We start from the raw sequence: 24857 nt of genomic DNA, 5'->3' as shown, positions 1-24857 counted from the left end.
CGTCAAATAGCAAATAATAGTCACGCAATGCCTGGGAACGCTTCTCTGAACAGAATGGTCTTCAACTCAGTTTTGAAACTGGTTAAAGAAGTGATGACCCGTGTTCGTGGGGGAAGGAGGTTCCAGGAGTGAGGGGCAGCAAGTGAAAAGGGACAAATCTGGAATGAGGCAGAGAAAATCCTGGGCTGAGACAGCAAATTTTGACTACCAGAACGGAAGGCCTGAGCGGGAAGGTGAGGAGAAAAAAGTTCTGATAAATAAGGAGGGGCCAGCCCATGGAGGGCTTTAAAAGTCAGCAACAGGAGCTTATACTGAATATGGAAGGGGAAGGGGAGCCAGTAGAGGGATGATAGCAATAACAAGTACATTTCTATACTGCTTATCAGTGCACTTAAGCATTCCCTAAGCAGTTTACAAAGTGTAAGCTAATTGCCCCCAACAATCTGGGTACTCATTTTAGCGACCTCAGAAGGATGCAAGCCTGAGTCGAGCTTGAGCCCTTTTGCTGGTCTTGAACTTGCAACCCTATGGTTTTGAGTGAGTGGCTGCAGTACAGGCATTTAACCATTGTGCCACCAGGGCACTGAACACTGGGGAAAATGTTATATGGCAGGATAATGATTGACTTAAAGATATCTTTCGTTACACAAACCAAATCTTGTGTGTAGTTGAAAAAACAATTGCTGACAAGGAACAGAAGAATAAGTATTTATCTATATTAAAATATTTATGCCCCACTCTATGTCGTGAGTTAATACAAATAACAATTATATTTTGTTTCACCTATTTTAAATATTGTTTAAATATGCATTATATTGTTGCATGGAAATGAGGAACAATTATCAGTCCAGGTATCTGTTGTATTTGCACTTAAGTGTGTGTTTGTGTGTGTGTGTGTGTGTGTGTGTGCACGCCTTCAAGTTGCCTCTCAATTTATAGTGACCCCATAAAATTCACAGTGTTTTCTTAGGCAAGGAATAATCAGAGGTGGTTTTGCCAGTTCCTTATTCTGAAATACAGTCTACACAACTTGGTATTCATTGGTGGTCTCCTATCCAAGTACTAACTGGGCTGGCCCTGTTTAGCTTCCAGGATCAGGTGGGATCTGGTCCCTTTAGGGTATTTAGGCCCTATGCATAGGATTGAGCTGTGCTTTGCAAGGCTGAGGCTGCATTGGCACTGCAGAAACAATCCAGGTTGACACCACTTTAACTGTCCTGGCTCAGTGCTGTGGAATTCTTGGTACTGTAGTTTGTTGTGGCGCCAGAACAATCCAGCACAGAAGGCTAAATGTCTCATCAAACTACAGACTCTAGAATTCCATATTGTTGAGCCATGGCAGTTAAAGTGCTGTCAGTTCAAATACAGCTTGAAAGTTGCAGTATGGGTTACTGTTGAGTAGACATGCTTAAAATTCAATTACGCTTTGTATGCTTGGTTGGAAAATGTCAACACAGGTAAAATGTACATCTTGTACTACTTCACTTTGGAATTTGAACCCTGGGCAGAAAAAGCTTCCCTGCCCTACGGCCATAATATATACATTTGAGGATAATTTTATAGAGTTGCTTGAACCTCTGTATTAAAGCCTATGGTACTTTAGATATTTTGATATTATAATGCCTTTACTTAATGTTAAAATATTTGAGTATAAATCTAAACCTGAGTATTTCAAATTAAGAGGCAAAACTGACTGCCCCAAAGGGGTGACTTCAAGCCATCCCTTCCGAAGGCTGATTGGGGCCACGGCAACCAAATCTGCCTCAAAGCCGCCCAATAAAAGAACCACAAAGAGCCGCTCCTTTTTCAGGCAACGAAAAGGTGTTTTTTTCTGCCTGCTGTAGCCAGAAGCTGGCTTTAAGGTGCTCTAACAGTGTGTAAATGCTGCACCACCAAATTGCCCAGAAGCTATCCCATGTGTGGGAGCCGGGCAGGTGTCTTGGGGGCATGCATTGTCTGTATGCCAAATACCCAAGCAGTCTGAAAGGTGGTCTATAAAGAAATAAAATAGCCAATAAAAGTACATTTTGGCTTTGATACATTGACAAATGGGTATTGGGAGAGCCAGCATGGCATAGTGGTTTGAGTGCTGGACTGTGACTGAAGACCAGGGTTCAATTCCCCACTCAGCCAAGAAACTCATTGGGTGACCTTGGGCAAGTTGCGCTCTCTCAGCCTCAGGGGAAGGCAATGGCAAAGCTCCTCTGAACAAATCTTGCCAAGAAAACCCCATGATAGGTTTGCCTTAGTCTCCATAAGTTGGAAATGACTTGATGGCACACAACAAAAACAACACAGTGCAATTAAAGGACAAGTTGAAAAATCTTTTTGTGTAATAATAAAGGTTGTAAACAAAACATGAGTGTGCTCCTACCTAAGAAATGTGATGATGGTGTGGAGAATGGGGTGAAGGATTTGAATTGCATGTAGCATAGTGAAATGCTGGACTGGGAAAACCCTCATTCAAAGTCCCATCCAGCCATAAAGCTTGCTGAGAATTGTGGATCAATCACCATCTGTTAGCCTAATCTGATTTTTTTGTCATAAATAACATGTTTGGACAAACCATTAACACCGCTAGAGTTATTCACTATAGTTCATTTATATTTTTAATGCATGTGAATATACTAAAAGTAATAAGTGACCACTGTGGCCTAAATCTTCTTTTATCAACTTTAGCTGATAACACCACCTGGATGGAGATAACAGGGAGAGTGGGTGGAGGTATTTTTACTGGTAGTATGCTGTTTACAGATAGATTCTGTCTGCCTTTCTAGATAGAGTCACCTGATACCATCCTTGTTGAGGGCAGGGTTTAAATATAAAGACATTTCTGTTCATTCAGACTTTAAAATAATTTATGTTGGCTGTTCTTCACTTTTAAAAATGTGCTTACATTTTTGGGCTACTGAATTTTGTTTTTTTGCCATACTTCTGCTGCTTCTGATTTTATGCTTAAAATCAAATTATTGTAACCCACCTTGAAAATTATTGTAACCCTGCTTGAATCCCTTTGTGGGGGAAAGGTGGGATATAAATCTTTCAAATAAATAAAATAAATAAATGGATTTTAAAATTGATTTTTTTTCTCTGTTTATGTCGAGAACATTTCTATAATATGGGGCAGGCCACAAATAGTGTAATTCATGAATGAGCACTTTATGCTCTTGTTTTTATATACTTTGCATCAGTCACTTTATTTTTAAAAACATTAGGTTTAAAACACAAATTCAAACTTTATTGTCCTCTTACAATGTTGAAGAGCAACATGATATCTTCAAGGGGAAAATGGAAAATATCTCATAGGTCAGATTCCTTATTTGCTAAACAAATACATTTTAACTAATTCTACCCACCTCTCATTGGGTTTATGCTAGCTACATCTCTTTTGCTCTCCTAGTACCAGAACTGTTTCCAACACAGCTACAAAATAGCTATGTTTAGCTCAATTTTGCTACCTTATCATTAGGTACCCAATGCTGTGTTTCAGTTTATTTTATGTTTTGAGGGGTAGAAAAGCATTCTGTTATGCATCATTCCTGTGTGTTATAAAATATGCCAAAGGCTTTTAATTTGTTTTTCTCCATAGTTGTTTAAGTGTGGATTATTCCGAAAGGATGAGCAAGTGATTTCTACAATTTTCATTTGGAGTCAGAGTGGTCAGGAGATAAATCTATTAAAGCTGGCTGATTCTTTTTGCTTTCTGTTTTTCAGGATGATGCATCCTCTTGGTTTTACTGCTTTTGCTTGTGTGCCTTATTACTAAGCCATTTTGTATGGCGTTCCATTTTACTCTGTGAATGCCACAAAAGCAGCTCTTCTGAAACTGTTTGCATGTTGTATTTATCTTGTCTTGCACAGTCTGCATCTCTTGATAGGATAGCAAGTTTCAGCGCTTGTCAGTCAACATGGCATCCTGTTAACTCTGAAGTGCAGAAAAAGGGTAGGCAATAATGGCCTTTCACCTTGTTTTGACATGCAGTTTAGCACGACAAGTTAATATGAGAAAAAGACAAATTTAAAACTTAATATTCTGCATTGATTGCAAAGTGTTTCTATTTTATAATAATAATACTTATTCATTTATACCCCGCTCTTCAGCCAAGGCTTTCAGAGCGGCTTATAATTTGTTAATTAGACATTTCCCTGCCCTCAGGCTTACAATCTAAAAAAAGAAAAGACACAAAAGGAGAAGGGAATGGCAGTAGGGAAGGGGAAAAGTCCAGCGGCCTGTTGGAGCTGGCTTGCCTTTCTCTCCTTCAAGATGGTGGATAGAAGGAGGGCTCTTCTTCTTTTCAGGCAAGGCCTGATGGAGCTGGATATATTTTAACTTACATCCGTAATTAGCTACAAAAAGAGAGCTTGCTCAGATTTTCTCCACTGAATATGAAAAGTGCAGTGCATCAAGCTGATTAGACCTGACAGCTGGCTTGATCTTGTCATGATTAGGTCTTTCACTGCTGGCAAAATCCACTAGCCTTTTCTGTTCACTGATTGCTGATGAATGCAGAAAGACAGCTTTCCATATTGATAAATGATGAGGGAGGAGGGATGATGGAGACTTCTCCATGTGGTAGGAAAAGATACAAAGTTTACCTGATATTGACTAATTCTTTCACAAATTAAGGATTAGGGATTATCTCATTTAAGGTTGGCGAAAGGGCTATTTGCCTGCGTGGTTTGTAGACAACAATCAGCACAGTTATAATTTGGAAGACTGGGGGGAAATGGAGCTGAACCATATTGAAACAATGCAAGAGTTTACAGATGATGGGCAATGCCACAGGATAAAAGTATGGTCTTTTGCAGTTACATGGGAAAGTTGGCAGCAGGTAATTATTCATTTTAAGAAATTCTTTCTTTTTCTTGCATGGCATATTATTTTATAGTCATTATGTTTTTCCCCTGGTGAATTTACATATTGTTTTAATAAGCATATTTTGTACTGAAAATAGAAGGTGAAAAACATGAGTTGGAATACTTGTTTATGCAACATTATTGTTTACAAGTACAGAACTTTTTATTTTTCCTCCCCCCATCCCAGCTGAATTGTTTAAAACTTGAGCTGTTTAGAGGGGGAACCTAAAAAATTGCATGGGGTTTCACAGCATCAGCATCAAGTTTAGGACCACTATAACCCCGCCATTGTCTTTGTTTTGGGTATTGTATCATCATCATAAACACAGCCTTAACTACTGTGTTAGGAAAACACATAATAAAGTAATAACTATGTTATTTAAGAATTTTGTAATGAGTCTTAAACAGTTATCTTGGAAATAACAAGATGTTTTTCTCTTAATGTCCAGAAAAATCCAGTTTCAAAGATCAAAGAATGGTTAATGAAACACTTCTATTACTCATAATTGTTTTTGAGTAAAGAATTGTGGTAAGCAAATCAAAACATTCATACCTTTTGGTCTGCACTGCTTCTTAAATTTAATAAATGAAAGATGAAAACATCTTTATTTACCAGTTGTTTTCAAGTTCCTATATCTTTGTATATAGTATTTTCATAAAAAGCATGCGTGCAGCAGTCAGCATTAATTTTCACCTACTTTAGAACTATTTGTTTTCATTTCTTTCACCTGTTGAAACTGATTACAACTCCTTCTATTTTTCCTATAGTGTGGATAGATATCAATGATTTTTGAAACTTTTCTTCTGACACCTAGTCTTGATTGGAAAAAGAACAAACCACTTGTAGTTTTGAATGCCCTGGCAGTTACAACTACCCCTTTAGAAAGAGAAGAGAGGCTGTACTGAAGGAAAAGTTGTAAAGTGTAGAAGATTCCAAACAACTGAAAACTGTCCTACTCTCAGTAGTTCCAAGCCTTTGTTATTTAGAAGACATCTGCATGTGATAGGAGAGGCTAATAGGATGGCTGTTTTTGAGAGGATCTGGTTAAATTCATATTGACTAGGTATGCATATAACTCAGTCACTATGAATTTGGTTAGATATTGACTGAGAATGCATATAAAGAGCCTGGACTGTGGAGACCAGGGTTCAAATCCATGCTTGGCCATGGCAACCTATAGGGTGACCTTGGGCAAGTCACAATCTCAGCCTAGTAGGACGATGACAGCAAACCCCTTCTGAACAAATCTTGTCAAGTAAACCCCATGATAGGGTTGTCATACGCTGGAAACAACTTGAAGGCACACAGCAACTGCAGCAACATATGTATAAAATCGGACATAAACAGAAATAGAATTTTGATTTATCTGGATTTGATCACCCTGTCCATTCTATTAAACTAAAAAAAGACTGTTGGTGTGGTATTAATTGTTGACTTTCCAAATGGATTCTGCTGCTGGCGTTTTCTGACCTAATTAACAAAAAGCAAGGCAGAGCTGTGGATGAAACCATTAAACTGGCAATAATGTCATGCACACTAAAACTACACAGTGTTCTCACTCCAACAGAACTAGTTGTACATTCTGTAACATTCAAACTTCGATGAGTGTCATACACAAGGGTCTGTGTGCTGCTGGAAATAGGAGCTGGGAAATGGCTGAAGATGAAGTACACATTTATACCATGAAAAATAAGTATTTTTAAAAACTTGGTGTGGCTTATTCTTTTTAGTTTATTCTTTTAGTTTTAAGCTTAGTTTGTGCCAGGGCTAGTTAACTTTGAGTGCCAATATGCAGCAGGAAAGAAGAAGTGGGGAGTCCCCATTTTACAAACAAAATTGGTTGTGATTTTTAAAACACACATTAGTAAGTAAGTGCTATAGATACCTAAGAAATGTTATTTTAGAGTAAAGCATCTCTACAAGAAAGATTTTGCATTTATTTTGCTCTTAAGAAACCAGTCGCATCTCACAACTGGGAATTTAACAGTATCTCTGCAATACTGGAGTAGAATGGAGGTCTTGAATGAAATGTTTGGACAAAACTCATATTATTCAGTGATTCTTAGAAGTCAAATAAGCAGAAGTGGGGTTTTGAAGATTGGAACTATCCCTTACATTTGGTTGGCCAAGCCACTTGAGATCTAGAAATAGCGAAGTGTAAATATTACACAAATGACACAAAAATGGAGAAACAAAAGATTGCAGTAACTATAGGACCATTGTATTAATTTCCCATGCAAGCAAAGTCATGCTCAAAATTCTGCAGCAAAGTCTCCTACCATATATGGAGTGAGAAATCCCAGAGATTAAGTATGGATTCAGGAAAAGAACAGTTACTAGGGATAACATAGCAAACATATGATGGATAATGAAGAGGACCAGAGAATTCCAAAAGGACTCAGAGGAAGGAGGAGTGAAGATGGGAGCAAGAAACAATAATAGCCTAAGATATGCAGACAACACAATACTACCAGCATAAGCCAACAAAGACATGAAACGATTACTGAAGAAAGCCAAGGGGGAAAGTGCCAAGGTAGGCTTAATTCTAAACATTAAGAAAACAAAAAATAATGACCATTGAAGATCTACAAGAATTCATCTTAAATAACGATGAAATTGAAATAATCAAGGAATTCTCATATCTTAGATCAAAATATTGATCAAATATTGATCAAAACCAATTTCTGCAGTCAAGAAATTAGAAGAATAGGAATGGGAAGGACAGCTAAGAAGGAACTGTACATCCTAAAGTGTAAAGATATAATTGTGAACACCAAAGTGAGGATTGTTCAAGCTATTGTATCCCCCCTCTCCACATATGGAGAGCTGGACAGTGAAGAAAGCTGATAGAAAGAAAATCATTTGCAGTGTGGTACTGGAGAAGACTGCTGAGAATACCATGGATGGCCAAGGAAACAGATGGATTCTAGAACAGATGAAATCCAAGCTCCCCATGGAAGCCAGGATGACTAAATTGATGTTGTTGTAAATAGGCCACATCATGAGACAGATGAATAACTGGAAAAGACAATGATGCTTAGAAAGGAAGAGAACAATAGAAAGAGAGGAAGACTACATACTGGATGGTTGGATTTAGTTTGAGTAGGCCATGGGCATGAGCCTGCAAGAGCAGAGCAGAACAGTGGAAAACAAGGGAATTTGGAGATGATTCATCCTAGGGTTGCCATGGATTGAGGTCAACTTGAGGGCAGTTGACACCATCACCAAGATATTATTTTCAATATTAAATATATATAATTTGTATGTATTGTACAGCTCATTATGATGTATCTTACCCATTAGTTAAATAACTACAAATCAAACATATTAATGGACTTTGTTGTAGAAATGCCTTATTAGAGGATTTGTTTTTCTGTTATGGCCCCACATAGTAACACAGTCTTCCAATTCCCAGTTGCTAGGATAAGCATCAGGTCAATAGCCCTTTTCCCAAACCTTGGCGAGAGTCACACACCCACACACATGCATGCATGTGCATAAACACACACGTAGAATTCCACAGCCAGAAGAAGAGAACAGATAACACTCACCTATATCTTCAGTGCTGAAGATCTGGAAGATAGAATCATAGAACCATAGAGTTGTAAAAGACCACAAGAGCTATCCAGTCCAACCCCCTGCCATTCAGGAAATCACAATCAAAGCATTCCCGACAGATGACCATTCAGATTCTGTTTAAAGACCTCCAAAGAAGGCGATCCCTGCACACTCCAAGGGAGTGTGTTCCACTGTCAAACAGCTCTTCCTGTCAGGAAGTTCCTCCTAATATTTAGATGGAACCTCTTTTCCTGTAATTTGAATCAATTGTTCCATATCCTATTCTGTGGAGCAGCAGAAAACAAGCTTGCTCCTTCCTCAATAAGACATGCCTTCAAATAATTAAACAGGGTTATCATATCATCTCTTAACCATCCCTTCTCCAGCTAAACACACACAGCTCCCTAAGTCTTTCCTCATAAGGCATGGTTTCCAGACCCTTCACCATTTTGGTCGCCCTCCTCTGGACATTTTCCATCTTCTCGACATCCTTTTTGAATTGTGTTACCTAGAACTGGACACGGTATTCCGTTTGAGGCCTGACCAAAGCAGAATAGAGTGGCACTATTACTTCCCTTGATCTAGACCAGCGGTTCTCAACCTGTGGGTCGCAACCATTTTGGGGGTCGAACGACACTTTCACAGGGGTCACATAAAACCACCGGAAAACATATTTCCAATGGTCTTAGGAACTGAATTTTATGGTTGGGGGTCACCACAACATGAGAAACTGTATTAAAAGGTCGCAGCATTAGAAAAGTTGAGAACCACTGATCTAGACACTGTTACTTCTATTGATGCAGCCTAAAATCACATTGACTATTTTAACTGCTGCATCACACTATTGACTCATGTTCAACTTGTGGTCTACTAGGACTCCTAGATCCTTTTCACATGTAGTCTCCTTAAGCCAGGTGTCCCCTATACCATATCTGTGCATTTCATTTTTCCACCCTAAGTGCAGTGCCTTACATTTCTCAGTGTTGAAATTCATTTTGTTAGCTTTGACTCAGCTTTCTAATCTATTAAGGTCATCTTGAATTTTGTCCTCTGATATTAGCTGCTACAATGTGATTTGGTATCATCTGCAAATATGATAAGCATGCCCTCTATTCTTTCATCCAAGTCATTGATAAAGATGTTGAATAGCACTGGGCCCAGGACAGAACCCTTGTTACATTACATTCATATAACAGGCAATGATTTGAGAGGAAATTCCCTTAAAATGATGGCTCTTCTTTCCCCTTCCCTGTTCCTGAATTGATGGTAATAGTTGTTCTGGGATGGCAGGAGGAACAATCTACCACAATTGGGTTCTCATGTATCAACCCAACTAGGCAGGAACCCCAGTTTTATTTTTCAGTTACTGTTCTTGGGACTCCTTCCCTCCTCAGTCATTTTCAAATTACCTATCCTAGCCACCTGACATGGCTTTCCCCTTTTTCAATTTTGTCTGGGTAACATTTAAAGCATTTAGGTAATAAATTAATAAAAATAAACAGTGAAATTTTGATATATATGTACCAGGAAATGATTTGTAATGTATTTTTCTGAAAACAGTGACTCTTTTTTCCTCTTCCCTGTTCCTGAATTGATACTCAGTGAATGACACTAGCTAACTGACTCAGTTTGGCATCAGAACTCTTTTCTGCCATTGCAGATATGGTAACACATTGCTTGCATACATCTGATTAAGTGAGTCATGTGAATTTCTCCATGTGATCTGCATGGTAGATCATTTGAATTTGATATTTGTTGCCATGCTGCCACATGTTTGGCTGACGAGGCAGTTTTCCTCAGACTGGGTGTTTTCTCTCATAGGGTATATCAACACCAACAGGTGAAAAATGTAGCTTGTAATTCTCAGTCACACTTTATATGGCAGAAATGTTTACTGTTCATATACACTAGAGGAAGGATAGCAAACTCCATAAAGCATGATGCAGGGTTACAGGTTAATAAACAACATGTGTTCAGGGGGTCCTTGGTACTGGCTGGGGTTTGGCTTCAGGACTCCTCATGGATATCAGAATTCGTGGATACTCAAGTCCCATTAAATACGGTGGCATACTAAAATGGTGTTCCTTATATAAAATGATAAAATCAAGGTTGACTTTTTGGGATTTATTTATTTTTAAAATATTTTCAAGCCATGGATGCTTGAATCCATGGATTAAAAAAGTTAGTGGATATGGAGGGCTGACTGTATATGCTAGGTGGCTATATCTTGATAAACTAATTTTCTGTTTCATTGTTTATTTTTGGTACTCTAAAAATGGGTAAAAATATGCTCACATGTAAATGACCAATCAGCCTTGCAGCTAAGCTCAGCAGCAGCCTCCTGTTGGCTCAATAGGTAACACTGCTACCCAGTTTAATACCTTTACACTATGTGTTACAAAACTTGACACACAGACAAAGGGCTTAGGGAGGGTAGTAGCATTTTATTTTATGCTGTTCATCATTTTTATGACAAAACAAAGTTTCATTGGCTGCATTCTGGAGATGTTATATACACAGAATCATAGAGTTGGAAGAGACAATAAGAGCCATCCATTTCAATCAATCAAAGCATCTGCTTGAAAACCTCCAAAGAAGGAGACTCCACCATACTTGAAGGCAGCATGTTGCACTGTTGAACAGCTCCTACTGTCAGGAAGTTCTTCCTAATGTTGAGGTGGAATCTCTTTTCCTGTAGTTTGATGCCATTGCCCCATCCTGGTCTCTATAGAGTAGCAGAAACCAAACATGTTCCATCCTCAGTATGGCATCCCTTCACATTTTTAGATATGACTATCATATCACCTCTTAATCTCTTCTCCAGGTCAAACATAACCAGCTCCCTAGGTCTTTCCTCATAAGGCATGGTTTCCAGACCCTTCACCATTTTGGTCACCCTCCTTTGGACTTGATCCAGCTTGTCAACATCCTTCTTGAATTGTGGTGCTAAGAACTGGATAGTGTATTCCAGGTGAGGTCTGACCAAAGCAGAATAGATTGGTAGTATTACTTCCCTCAGTCTAGACATTATACCCCTATGGATGCACCCTAGAATTCCATTGTCTTTTTTACTTGCTGCATCGCACTATTGACTCATGTTCAGCTTGTGGTCTACTAGGACTCTTAGATCCCTTTCATGTGTACTTTTGTCAAACCAGGTGTCCCCCGTCCTATATCTGCATTTCATTTTTTTCTCCCTAAGTGTAGTGTCCTACATTTCTCCGTGTTGAAATTCATTTAGTTCATTTTGGCCCAACTCTAATCTGTTACAGTCATTTTGAATTCTGATCTTGTCCTATGGGGTATTAGCTACCCCTCCTAATTTTGTGTCAACTGCAAATTTGATAAGCATGGCCTCTATTCCATCATCCAACTCTTTGATAAAGATGTTGAATAGCCCTGGGCTTGGCACAGAATGTTGCCCAGATATAAGAAAATGGCAGGCAGAAACAGTAAACACCAATTTTGACAAAGGGTTGTGTTCACAAAATGCTGCCAAATCCAAATTTGAGGTAATACTGTTTTGGATGTTATGTTGTGGAGCAAAATCCCTCACAATTCATATGAATAAATGTAGTAGTCATCAGAATGTTAAGCTTGGAGTGAATCTGTGGAATTTGTGGGAGTAAATATTTTTGCAGAAGGCCCTTTGTTTGTTTTGAGTATACATTTAAAGGAGGAGGTGCATTTTTCCTTGTCCTGGCAAAAGGGGTGTGTGTGTTTTATATCTTACAGGTTAAGGCTTGTTGTGAAAGGCGAGTGATGTCATTTGGGGAACTACTCATAGCTACTATAAGTAGACAAGCTAGTTGCTAAAACTCTTGGACACTACTAATGTTTAGGGACATATACTGCTGCCTTCGTTGAGCGCAGTCTTCTCATAGAGCTTTGTTTAGAATAGCAATCTCTCCTGACTTTCATAATTCATTTAGACTGAAATTTAATAGGGAATTATAATGAATGAGATTATCAGCTTGAACCTCAGTGATTAACTAGACCTGTCAAGAAAGAAGAGCTGTCTGCTGGTGGGTGCTTTTATTAAGTTATCTCTTGTTTAAAGACTGGGCTGCCCTACTTTGAAGACCTAACACATTGGTTCTGAATTCTGAAAATCAGTGCTGAGACTGAAGAGGAATCTTGCTTTTTGAGACCATTCTTTTGCTATGTGGATGAAAAAGAGGCAACCACGAATAAAGCTACAGGTTAGCTGCTCCCTTCCCCAGTGCTATATAATAATTGTGAAAGGAACTGATAGTAAAAATGTGTTTCCATAGTGAATAATCTTATGGAAAGGATATTTCTAACTAGCAGACATTTGTCATAGTTAGCTATTTTGACCTCTTTCACAAAATGTTTCTTTGGAGACAATTTTTAGTCACTTTTGTATTGTAGAGCATTTTATAGTATGCGTTCATATGCAGATATCTTGAAACTGCTACTGAATATTAAAACTGTTTTCCTTTTGTCTGTAAGTTATATATTAACATTGGGGTTGATTTATGTTTCTCTGTCATACTAGTGTGGAGCACCAAATGTTATCTCAGGAAACAGACTGTTTAACTGAAGCTCTTTTATTTTAAAGCCCAGTTGTCTAAATTTTTAAGGCAAATATATGTTCAGGGGAAATAGATTGGATCCGGAATTAGTCTTACTTGTTCCCTTGCTAAAGTTAATGAAATTTAACATGCATCACTTTGGTTTTAGTGCATCTTGTTGTTGTTGTGTTATCTTTCAGTTGTTTTTTTACTTATGTTGAGCCTAAAGTGAGCCTATCAATTTTTTTTTGAGGGGGGAGGCAAGATTCAGAAGGGGGTTGTATCTGCCGTCCTCTGAGGCTGAGAGAGTGTGACTTGCCCAAGGTCACTGTATTTCCCTTTGCTATTTTTAAAATGCTATAGAACAAAGAGGAACTCAGTTTTCCAAGAGTAACTTGTTGTGTGCCTTCACTTCCTTTCCAACCCATTATGGGGGTTTCTTGGCAAGATTTGCCTTCCTCTGAGGCTGAGAGGGTGTGACGTGCCCAAGGTCAACCAGTGGGTTTCTGTGGCTGAGCGGAGAGTTGAACCCTGGTCTCCAGAGTCATAGTTCAGACTGCCATGCTATGCTGTGTAGATCCAGTGTGTAATTAATATTTTATTGCTAGTTTTACTACACTGTACAGTTAAATAGAATAATGTGATGTATTATGATCCTGCCAAATGAAGTACTTTGATACAGATTTGAGACTAGCTTGGCACTTGATATACCTTTTTTGAAACAGAATAGTGCACATTTTAAAGTCAAGTTTCTTAGTTTTAAATGTACATAATGTGATGCCTCTTCTTCTGTATCTCTTTTTGGTGGAATTCTACCAATGTATCCCATTGTGACTGTTATGTGGTTGTGCATATTGAATACTCAGTTGGCCCTCAGACAGTACCAATATCCACCAAAGTAAAGCAAAATACCCTGAAGATATCTAAGTCTCATGGACAGAGTAGCAAATTTGATCACTGTAGCGGAATGGGAATGTCAGATTTTTGTAGTCAGTACAACCTGCTGTGAACAATTTGTTCCTTTGGTATCTTATAAAAGAATATATTGATTTTTGTGAGTAAGATTTGAAAAATGCTTTGATTTTGCTTTTCAGAACAATAACCGTTCAAACATAAATGAACTCAAACAAGTTTAATGTATAATTAGAAGCATGGTGTAAAGTTTGCATAAATTTAAAGTGATACAAAAATAAATAAATGGGGATATGTTCTTTATTCATAAGTTAAACATTAAGCTAGATTTCTAATGACAAGATGTCTACCATCAAATTGTAAAGAGCATGTCACTACAAGCATATATTATTAATTTGCATTTCATTGCAAGATATCTGCCTAAATTTATCAAAGTGGCAATTTTTCATATAATCTGTAACTGATTTTGTGCAAAGAATATATATAGAATCATAGAATCATAGAGTCGGAAGAGACCACAAGGGCCATCCAGTCCAACCCCCTGCCATGCAGGAAATCCAAGTCAAAGCATCCCCGACAGATGGCCATCCAGCCTCTGTTTAAAGACCTCTAAGGAAGGAGACTCCACTACACTCTGAGGGAGTGTGTTCCACTGTCAAACAACCCTTACTGTCAGAAAGTTCTTCCTAATGTTGAGGTGGAATCTCTTTTCCTGCAGCTTGAATCCATTGTTCCTGGTCCTGTTCTCTGGAGCAGCAGAAAACAAGCTAGCTCCCTCCTCAAGAAAACAACTTTTAGTTGATCTATCCAGGGAATGGAACTGTGTGATTCTCCAGATGTTTAATTGCAGCCCCCACCATTCCTCACTACTGGCTATACAGTTTAGAGCATCTCTGGGTTGTGGCTCAACAACATCTGGAGGGCCTTAATTTAAACAAAGCAACATCAGAGGAACTATGTGGCTGCTGACACAGTGGCGAACTAAAGAAATTTGACTAACTGCTATGGCTCTATCCTATGGAATCCTGAGATCTGTAGTTTGTTGTGCCACCATAGCTGCAGAAATTAAATATCTCACAAGACTACAAATCCCAGAATTCTATAGCATTGAGCCATGGCAGTTAAAGTGGGCCTAATTCTGCAGTGTAGATAGAATCATAGAGTTGGAAGAGACCACAAGGGTCATCCAGTCCAACTCCCTGTCGGGGATGCTTTGACTTGGATTTCCTGCATGGCAGGTGGTTGGACTGGATGGCCCTTGTGGTCTCTTCCAACTCTATGATTCTATGATTCTATATATATTCTTTACACAAAATGAGGAACTCACAATCAAAGCATACCTAACAGATGGCCATCCAGCCTCTGTTTAAAGACCTCCAAGGAGGGAGACTCCACCACTCTCCGAGGGAGTGTGTTCAGCTCCTCCTGATGTTGAGGTGGAATGCCTTTTCCTGTAGCTTGCATCCATTCTTCCGGGTCCTGTTCTCTGGAGCAGTAGAAAACAAGCTAGCTCCCTCCTCAACCTGACTTCCTTTCAAATATTTAAACAGGGCTATCATATCACCTCTTAACCTTCTTTTCTCCAGGCTAAACATCCCCAGTTCCCTAAGTCGTTCCTCATAGGGCATGGTTTCCAGACACTTCACCATTTTAGTCGCCCTCCTTTGGACACGCTCCAGTTTCTCAGTGTCCTTTTGAATTGTGGCACCCAGAACTGGACACAATATTCCTGGTGGGGCCTGACCAAAGCAGAATAGAGTGGCACTATTACTTCCCTTGATCTAGACACTATATATATATATATATATATATATATATATATATATATAGTCTATATCCATGTTATTATTTTTGTTCTACCATGTACATATGAATATTGCTCCCACCCTCCATAAAGATGTTCAAGAATTTAGATAGAAGTATCTCACTTTCCAAACCAGAGCTTTCACGCATCTTCATTCTCTTTTAGAAAAGGACAGATCCATGCACATTCCCTCATAAATTACAAACTAGGCAGGGATGAAGGAAAGAATAATCTACAAATGATCTATACTTTTTTCTATGACAGCAAGATGTACTTTGGCCTCTTGCTGTCATATTTGAAATTAAAATTCTGTTGGCTCAGTAGCACAGTGTATCCAATAGCTTGCAAGGCCATTAACATTAGCCGAGACATAATTTGTGAAAGCCACAGTGGCTGTCTGACATAACCAGATCAATATGAGATTCCCACTTGAGGAAGCTTGTCCGTCAACAGTGAGAATTTCTCTGTCTTTTAAAGTGAATTCTAGGAACAACAACAAAAGGCACTGTCTATTGAATCTTTCTTACAGAAAGACTGAATTGTTCACGTAAAGAGGAAATAATCCGTTAGGAGAGAAAAAACGTACATTTAAGAATTAAATGTGTGACTACTTAATACTATTCAAAACAATTACATTTTTTGAAGTGTTCATATTGTCACTGTTTAATTACATTTTTTTTCTTTGTGACAGTCATTTTTCCTTGTCTTTATGACTCGATCACCAGGGACTCCTTGTATTATGTATTCTTCCATCCTGAGCCAGGGTTCAGAGGACTGTTTTGTCCACTTGTTTGCTCTTGGAGTAAATGGCAAAACAGTAAAGAGCAGAGTTGAACTCAGGCAAACATTTAAAACAGCCTTTTAATAATAATAATAATAATAATAATAATAATAATAATAATAATAAGTTTTATTTATAGACCGCTATTCCGCAATGATCATAGCGGTGTGCAATACAAAAAATTGCAAGGCCTCTCTCCCCCTCAAGATGGTGGTCGGGAGGAGGGCTCTTAGTCTTTCCAGGCCAGGCCTCGTCTCTCCCCCTCAAGATTTTGATGGGGCATAATCTGCTCTTTAAAAATTCTTTATGCTTTTAAATGATTTTATGCTTTTTAGAATTATTTGTTTAAACGCAATGATTTTTTGAATTATATCTTAACTTTTATTGTTAGGTTTTTATGTCTTTTTAAAGCTAATTTATTTTTTAAACTTTTGTAAGCCACCTTGGGCCCCATGTTGGGAGAAAGTTAGCACATAAAATAAGTAACAAGAAAGAAAGCATTTCATATCAGTTCACTAATGTCATGAAGACACAGTGTCCCAAAGAGAGTGAAGAGCAGAGCCTGGATTCAGTAGATAAGACCTGACTGAATGCTCAGTCCCTGTTCAGTGGCTCCTTCTGCCAGCTCCTTTTCCTTGCCTCCATCACTTTGGTCCAACAAGTTAGTTTTCACAGGTAAATTGTACTTTCTTGGCAGAGTGAATCTTCTAAAAAACCCTGTAATGTGTGCTGCCTTAGGGAATTCCTGTGATTCCTTAGTCTTAGGATCATGTTTGAACTCATATAATGGCAGAAATGGTGGGGGGAGTGCTGCACGAGACCTTCTTGCTTCGGGGGGGGGGGGGGCGCATAACACCAATTTTTATTAATACCTTTGTGAAGACAATTTCATACTTAACATTCACCAAGGACACCTAAGCCATTATGCATCTGTCATGAATTTTAGCGTGGTTGGAGTTGTTGGAAAGTTTCCTGAAAAACTGCTTGTTCACTGCTCTCAGAATAATACATGAGGTCCTGGTACGTAATGTTAAGTGAAAAGGACCTGAAAATGATTAAGAAATAGCAATTTGGAGTTGACAACAATAAATAGTTTTAGTAAAAGAATGGAAGACACACAAAAATAAATATTTATCAATTGATTTCTGAGAAACTGACATTAAAAAAAATCAGGAGGATTACTTGGATGATATCCAAAGAATTGTCAAATCTTTTTACTTGGGTCAGGGAGATTTAAGTAAGGAACAGGTCTGATACAGTGATAAATTCAAATTCAAAAGTATACTTAAAGTATACTTAAAAAATGCTTATCAGTTAATGAACAAAGTAGTTAATGTGCTATACACCACAGTGTTTGCTATATAGATGCCTGGGAGGGCATTTAAAACTTATCTGCCATGAAAGGCAAGTTTTTAAACCTTTTTTGTATGTTTAATTTTAAACAGTTATTAGTAATAATCATTTCATTTACTGTTTACTGACTGCATCATCAGCCCCCCCCCCCCCCAGTCTTCCAAGGAGTCACTTCCTGTTGAAAGAAAGGCCTCTCCTGGTCCTGAAATGACACAGTGCCCTCCAAAATGTGGATAAAATGGCCCCCAGATTTCTTTCTTCTTGGGGTAGAAGTGGTTTTGTTGTTGTTGTTGTTGTTTGGTATGGGGCTGGCAGCAGGATGTGGCCCTCCAAGATCTCATAGGGGACCAGTGAGACCACTTAACTAACCTCTTGACAGTTGCCCACCCCAATGTAGAAACTTAAGTAGGCCTAGAGGTCTTTCAGAACTGATTGGAGATGGGGTACCTACAGTAGGGTTCTCACTTTGGACTGCAGACCTGTGCATGCTTTTAAGTTCGGTTGACCTCACAGCTTCCTTTTGCATGGGCCATGTATAGGTTTACTTTATTAGACAATTGCAGCTAATCATCTTTGATAATGAGAACTGTTTGTGTAAAAGTGTCTCCTGTTAAAACTATTAAGATCTTTAAACTTTTGGCTGATGTTTATTACAAAAAAGATTTTTAAAAATCTCATTTTGATACTGTGTTCTGAGTTTATGTCAGATCTTGGAAACTTACTTTTCACAGGTAATTTGTTCTGTTACATTAGTGTTTAGAAAATAAATTGTGTTATTGTGTATTGATTCATTCATACCCTTTCCCTCAAAGCGGGGACTCAGTAAGCCAATCCAGTTACTCCTTACTGATGAAAAAGGTTAATTCATTATAGAATTGTTATACTATTTCATTTCTTTCTGTTAGTTTTTGAGGAGGGGGGAACCCCATGTGATAAGAGGATGGCATAAAATTCATAATTTCCTGCACAAATACCTCTTCAAAATGCACTTAAAAGGGCTAGAAAATGTTAGCCATTATACCATCAAAGTAACTTTGTTCTTACTTGTTAGATTGCTTTTAATGTATCTTTGCTACATTCACATTAAAAAAAATAGTTACGAACAACATTATTTGTAATATATTCCTGCTAAACTCTAGTTTCTGGGTTAAGGTAACAATGAAAAATGTTCATTCTTAGTAATAAAAAAACAAAATTTAACCCACGTGGAATGATTTTTGGTTAATTTGCAGTGGGTTAATTGCATATAGTTGAACTGTAAACTGTAAACCAAGTGTTTCCCACATATCTAAACTATAGATTGAAAACATTCATCAGTGCTACATGTGTTCATGATTTTATGTGCCACAGCCACTGGCTTTTTCTTGCAGTATTGCAGTCACTTTGGGAGTTGCTGTAAAAGTGTGTTTGTCTGTGTGATGGGGAAAGGGAGTGGAGGGAGAGAGACATGCAAGTGGGGAAAATTATGTAATGTTCCAGGTTTTAGTAAGAATTTTTTTTTATGAAACATAATCAGCTGTGCTATCTAAAATGTAGGAGGTAAAAATCTACATTCATAGTGTATATAATGTTTCTCTTTTTTAATTCTGTACAGGTTGGGAATCCACGTGTTGAACTCACACTTTCAGAACTTCAAGATATGGCTGCCAGGCAACAGCAACAAATTGAAAATCAGCAGCAAATGTTGGTTGCCAAGGTAAACTGTACTTCTAGTAACAAGAGGGAGGAAAGAACTGAAAATGTGTTAACTTCACAGTAGGCTTTAAATCCCAGCAATATGGAAAATTTTAGACTTGAGAACTGATATTAATCCTGTGTAGGCAATGAATGTATTCTGTCTATGAGTCTCTGTTGCTCTAGACTTGTATCAGTGGACACAAAGCTGGAAACAGATTCAGTCCGTTCCCTTTTCCTTTGTGTTTTAAATGCTGTGGTCAATAGAGATTCAGTGTTAGCTTATTACAATCAGTTTATTTTTTAAAAATAGCTGTGATTGTAAATGCATTCACATCAGTGGAATACCATGTTTTGTGATGTTGCATCAGTGTAGCCAAACATCCAGATATTTATGCTGAGGCGGCAATTCAATACAGCTGAAACATGCAAGCTAGTTTTGGGTCCTGCACTAGGGTTTATAGTGTTCTGTGGGACTGGATTGCCCCAGCTGTATAAGCTAGATAACTGATCTCAGTTCACATTACACTTAAGTGACCCGGGCGTTATTGCTATCAATAGGTTCCACCTATTGATATTCCCACCTATTAATATTTGAGGAGTCACAGCTGCACAAGGATGTTTCTAGGCTGGGCATTAAAATGGCAAATGCGTTTGGCTGTTACCAAGTGTAAATTATGTACTTTGAAACAATCCCCACCCGCCATCCCCAGTTTCACATATTAGCTGGTGTGGAATGTGAGTTGGAATGATTGACCAGGAAACGGATCTTGAGTTTATAAGGAGTAGCTTGATGGAAATATCAACCTGGTGTACAATTGCTGTGAAAAAGACAAATTCTTAATTAGGAAAGGAATTGAAAATAAAACTGCCCAGTATTCTAATGGCTTTATGCACATCTCTAATATGTACAGTTCTGGTTACAACACCTCAAAAAGAATGTTCAGGTGTAAAATGCACATACATGGGAAATGAAAATGATCAAGATGTTGGAGTGATTCTCCTGTATAGAGAGCTTACAAGGTTTGGGGGTTTTCTACTTTTAAAAAGGGCAAGTAAGGGAGGACATGATAAAACTATGTATGGGGAAAGTGGATCTCTCATAATATTAGAACATAGGCAAAGTCACCCAGTGAAGCTAAGCAGATGGAGAGTCAAGATAGATAAAAGGAAGTACTTCTTCATTTAATGCTTGTTAAATTGTAGAATTTGCTTCCAAAAGATATAGTGGGGTCCCACAGGGGTCTGTCCTGGGCCCAGTGCTATTCAACATCTTTATTAATGACTTGGAGGACAAAATTGGGGGCATACTTATCAAATTTGCAGATGACACCAAATTAGGAGGAGTTGCTAATACCCCAGAGGACAGGATCAAGATTCAAAATGACCTGAACAGACTAGAAAACTGGGCCAAAGCTAACAACATTAGGAGGAACTTCCTGACAATAAGGGCTGTTCGACAGTGGAAGACACTCCCTTGGAGTGTAGTGGAGTCTCCCTCCTTGGAGGTCTTGAAACGGAGGCTGGATGGCCATCTGTCGGGGATGCTTTGATTGTAATTTCCAGCATGGCAGGGGGTTGGACTGGATGGCCCTTGTGGTCTCTTCCAACTCTACGATTCTATGATTCTAGTGATGGCCAGGAACTTGGATGGCTTTAAAAGGAGGCTAAAATAAATGTTTAGGGCTATTGATGGCATTTAATCATAATTTATATATATTCTCCAGTATTAGAAATATATTGTTTTTGATACTTTTACTGGGAGATTTGAGAAAATGCAGTTGTACCTAAGTCTCTTGCTCATAGGCTTTCCTGTAGGTGTGTGGTTGGCCTTATAAGAACAGAATACTAGAGTAGGTAGGTCTTTGGTCTGATCTGGCAATTTCATTCATATGTTCTCATGGAATTTACCATCTGTCCCAAATAGTATTTTTGTGTTGATTTAAGGATCAGAAGTAAAAATACAAAGATAAGAATGATGCTGGAGTAAGCTAATTACCTTTAGTCCAGGATTCTATTCATACTGTTGCTGACCTCTTCCTCCTCCTCTTATTTTACTTCTGCCTTTACATCTTCACCTTCCTCACAATAGCTCAGTTGTTCATGGATGCCTAGAAACAGGCCTCTCATGGGCCAGTTGCACGGATATATCCATCAGAAATACTAGCAACTAATAGAAGCATGCATAAACTTGTCCAGTCCCCTTTGAAAGTTGTCCAATTTGGCAGCTATTACCACTTCTTGTGATAGCTAATTCCACAATGTAAATATGTGTTGTGTGGACGTATAGTTTCCTTTGTACTACGTTGAATTGTACTGAACTCAGTTTCTACAGAATTGAATTGGATAGTTTTTAAGTTATATTTGTTGTTTTGTGCAAAAAAAAATCTCAGGAGAAAAAGGAAGCATTTCCTGTATTTGTTCATTCTAAAGAAGTGGCATTTATCTTGATCCTGATCTCCTTATCTGCCTGTTTGTAGTCCTCTGCTTGCCATTGTTTCCTTTGGGAAATTGTGTAATGGAGGGTTGGAACCTATTTTGCTGTAGGAGGAAGCATGTTTGAGAAGGAGGAAATACAAGTTTCAGGAAACTTCACAGATGTGTTGGAATGAATGTTTCACTTGGACTTTTAAAAGTGTACATGAGAGATTTGATCTGGTTTCACATGAAATGTTTGCTATCTTTTGGAGGATGCAACCTAGTCAAATCTAGGTACCTCTTACATAACAGAAGCTTTTAAAAATTAATTTAATGTTATTGTTAATCATATTTGTTTCTAGACTTAGATTAAGTGGACAAATAAAACCATTACCTAGTTTAAAGGCTGGCTTAGTTAATTTTTTCTTACTTCTGGTAAACAGGCTTGTGATTGATAATGCTCTTCTAAAATAAGACAACATGATTACATGTTCTGCTTGTTTTGGTAGGAACAACGTTTACGTTATCTCAAGCAACAAGAACGCCGTCAGCAGCAGTCTGTGTCTGAGAGTGAAAAACTTCAGAAACTTAAAGAGCGAGTGGAGACTCAGGAGGCAAAGCTGAAAAAAATACGTGCCATGAGAGGGCAGGTGGATTACAGCAAGATTATGAACGGCAATTTGTGTATGGGTAGTTCCTTCACCTTTCTTTTAACTTCTGTCACTTGAGCTCCTTGGTCCAGCAGATGATTCAAAGCCAGGCCACTTAGTAACATACTTCTGTGCTTGAGCTGCTCCTACAGTATTCGTTTGTATGGGGAAACGTTAATGTGAGCCATTCTGAACATGGACTCATCTGGAAGTCATTTCCTCAGTTGTGGCTGCATTTTTCCAGCTACTATGCTGAAGCAAGAATTGCAGTTTTATAGTCCAGTTCACTGCTAATCAAAGAGGTGGCCTGTGGCCTAGTGCCAGTCCACAAACTATTGGCTGCTGGTCTGTGGTGTGTTTCTATGAGAAAAAGAAACAACTGTAGTCAATGGACACAAATATGTTGCCAGTCGCTTGCACTCTGAGGTAAAAATCCCTTCTGGTCCCCCACATCAAATAGCGTAAGATGCACTGGTCTAGATCACACTAACATTTTCTTCAGGTATTGTGGGGACATGTTTGGCTAAGACATGGCTATAGCTGACTTCATTTAGGTACAATATGATATGAAATAGTGAAATAATAAAAATATTAACATTCTGAAACTTTATTCCAATTTTAGAATGGAAAAATTATCCTGTATTTGTGTGTTTAGGGATTTATTTACAGTTGTATTAGCAAATGATCAAGAGCCCTTTAAATGTGGTAAAGGGATTCCCAGATTGCTACATAGTAAGCTAGGTGCATGAACAGGAAAGGAACACTTTCTTTTAATAGTGCCATTATTAGATGCCATTTCAGTTTTTTCCCACAGTCTTGCATGTATGCCTCCTTTTAATGTGAGTTGCTTGTATAATTATGGATTGTAGTATGGAACAGAAATTAATTGGCCCAAACTTCCAATATTACAGGAACAAGAAGGCTCATGGCAAGTTTGTGATGTCCTAAGTATTCTAACAGGGAACCAGAGATTGTGCAACCTCAGACCTCAGAGCACATGTCCATGGGAATACTGTATGTGTATTCAGTATTAGCTCCTACATTTGGCTTATGCTACATCTGATCAGTAGATCAGTTTCTTCTGCCTGCTTCATTGCAACCTTCATGAAGTGATTTCAGAGACCCTAAACTGAGGAGCATGTAATCCAAATCCAAATTTAGGTGGCACCAGACAGAACTTTACCCTAGTCACAGCTCTTTCTTTCTGATCTCTATGCTCCCAGTTATTTCGCTCTTATACTATTCAAGTTTTGCAGGAAGAAAATACTATTGTTGATGGTTGGAGATACAGCTTCCAGGCTTAAAGTGGCCTCCCTGGTGGTGTTACCTTTTGTCTTGCCAGCTTTTATCTTAGATTCCATTGCTTCTCTCCCAGAAAGGTTAAATGCCTCATCGCCCATTATTGATCAAATTTCAACCTGATCTTGCTGTGCATCTAGGTTTCTAAAAAGATACCAGTAGAGATTATCTAAAAGCATAACTGCACCATGATGGGACTGCTATTGAAGAGAGGACTATTCTAAATCCAGTTTTACTATTGAGCCAACAGAAGATTCCCCCACAACTGGCTTATTACCTCTCATACCAACTGATAGGTGTATTCCTTTTCCTGTTGTATTTTAATTGCAGCTACTGAAATTGAACACATCAGTGCCATGTTCCAGGAAAAACAACAAGAACTCCAAGCTGCAGTATTAAAAGTGGATCAGCTTACTCAGCAGCTTGAGGACCTGAGGAAGGGGAAGTTGAATGGTTTCCAGTCTTACAATGGGCAGATGACTGGGCCTGCAGCTGTAGAATTAAAAAAGTTGTACCAAGAGTTGCAGGTAAGTAATGAAGGCATGTTTTTTACTTGGAGCATATTAACAAAACTGAAGGTTTTTTCGACTTAATTTTATTTTCCCAAGACTCAGTAATTTCTCTGGGACAAAATGTTTAGGTTCTATCAGAATAAATAAATTTACTGTAGCTTGTTACATACTTGGCACCCTGTTCTGTTATTACAGTCCCAGCAAGACCATTAAAAGCAGGCCGATCATGGAACACCATATATGCCTAATGGGCAGTGTTGGGCTTAGTGGAACACAGCTGTGCAGGTGTGAGATGTATTATAATTAGTAATGCACGTGAGTGAAACCGTTTTGATATTTTAATGTGCATGCTAGCAGGTCTTAAGAGGATGAAAGTTAATATCGTCATGCCTTCAAAGGTCTTACAGCAGAGGTAGAAAGGAAGGTTGTAGTACACTATGTCCCTGCACAATTTTGGCTGTGGATAACCACACCAAGAGAAAAGTAAAAAGGCCCAACAGCAG

General features: G+C 38.4%; 1 protein-coding gene across 11 annotated transcripts in view; it reads left to right on the top strand.

Moving 5' to 3' along the window:
* Positions 1 to 24857, top strand: part of PPP1R13B (protein phosphatase 1 regulatory subunit 13B) — a 97072-nt gene that overhangs the window by 39814 nt on the left and 32401 nt on the right. For 8 of the 11 annotated variants that reach the window (XM_089522640.1, XM_089522630.1, XM_089522631.1 and 5 more), the window contains 3 exons: positions 19396 to 19497; positions 22403 to 22577; positions 24173 to 24369. In XM_089522640.1, the coding sequence (XP_089378766.1) occupies positions 19396 to 19497; positions 22403 to 22577; positions 24173 to 24369 (474 nt within the window). Of the gene's footprint in view, positions 1 to 1100; positions 1458 to 4549; positions 4833 to 12533; positions 12619 to 19395; positions 19498 to 22402; positions 22578 to 24172; positions 24370 to 24857 lie in introns of those variants that run through there. The other 3 variants (XM_089522637.1, XM_089522633.1, XM_089522636.1) reach the window with 3 other exon arrangements.

Source organism: Sceloporus occidentalis, unplaced genomic scaffold (assembly GCF_023333645.1).
Source record: "Sceloporus occidentalis isolate IW3139 unplaced genomic scaffold, rSceOcc1.0.p SCAF_4, whole genome shotgun sequence".
NCBI lineage: Eukaryota > Metazoa > Chordata > Lepidosauria > Squamata > Phrynosomatidae > Sceloporus > Sceloporus occidentalis.
This window is presented reverse-complemented; position numbering and strand designations above follow the sequence as displayed.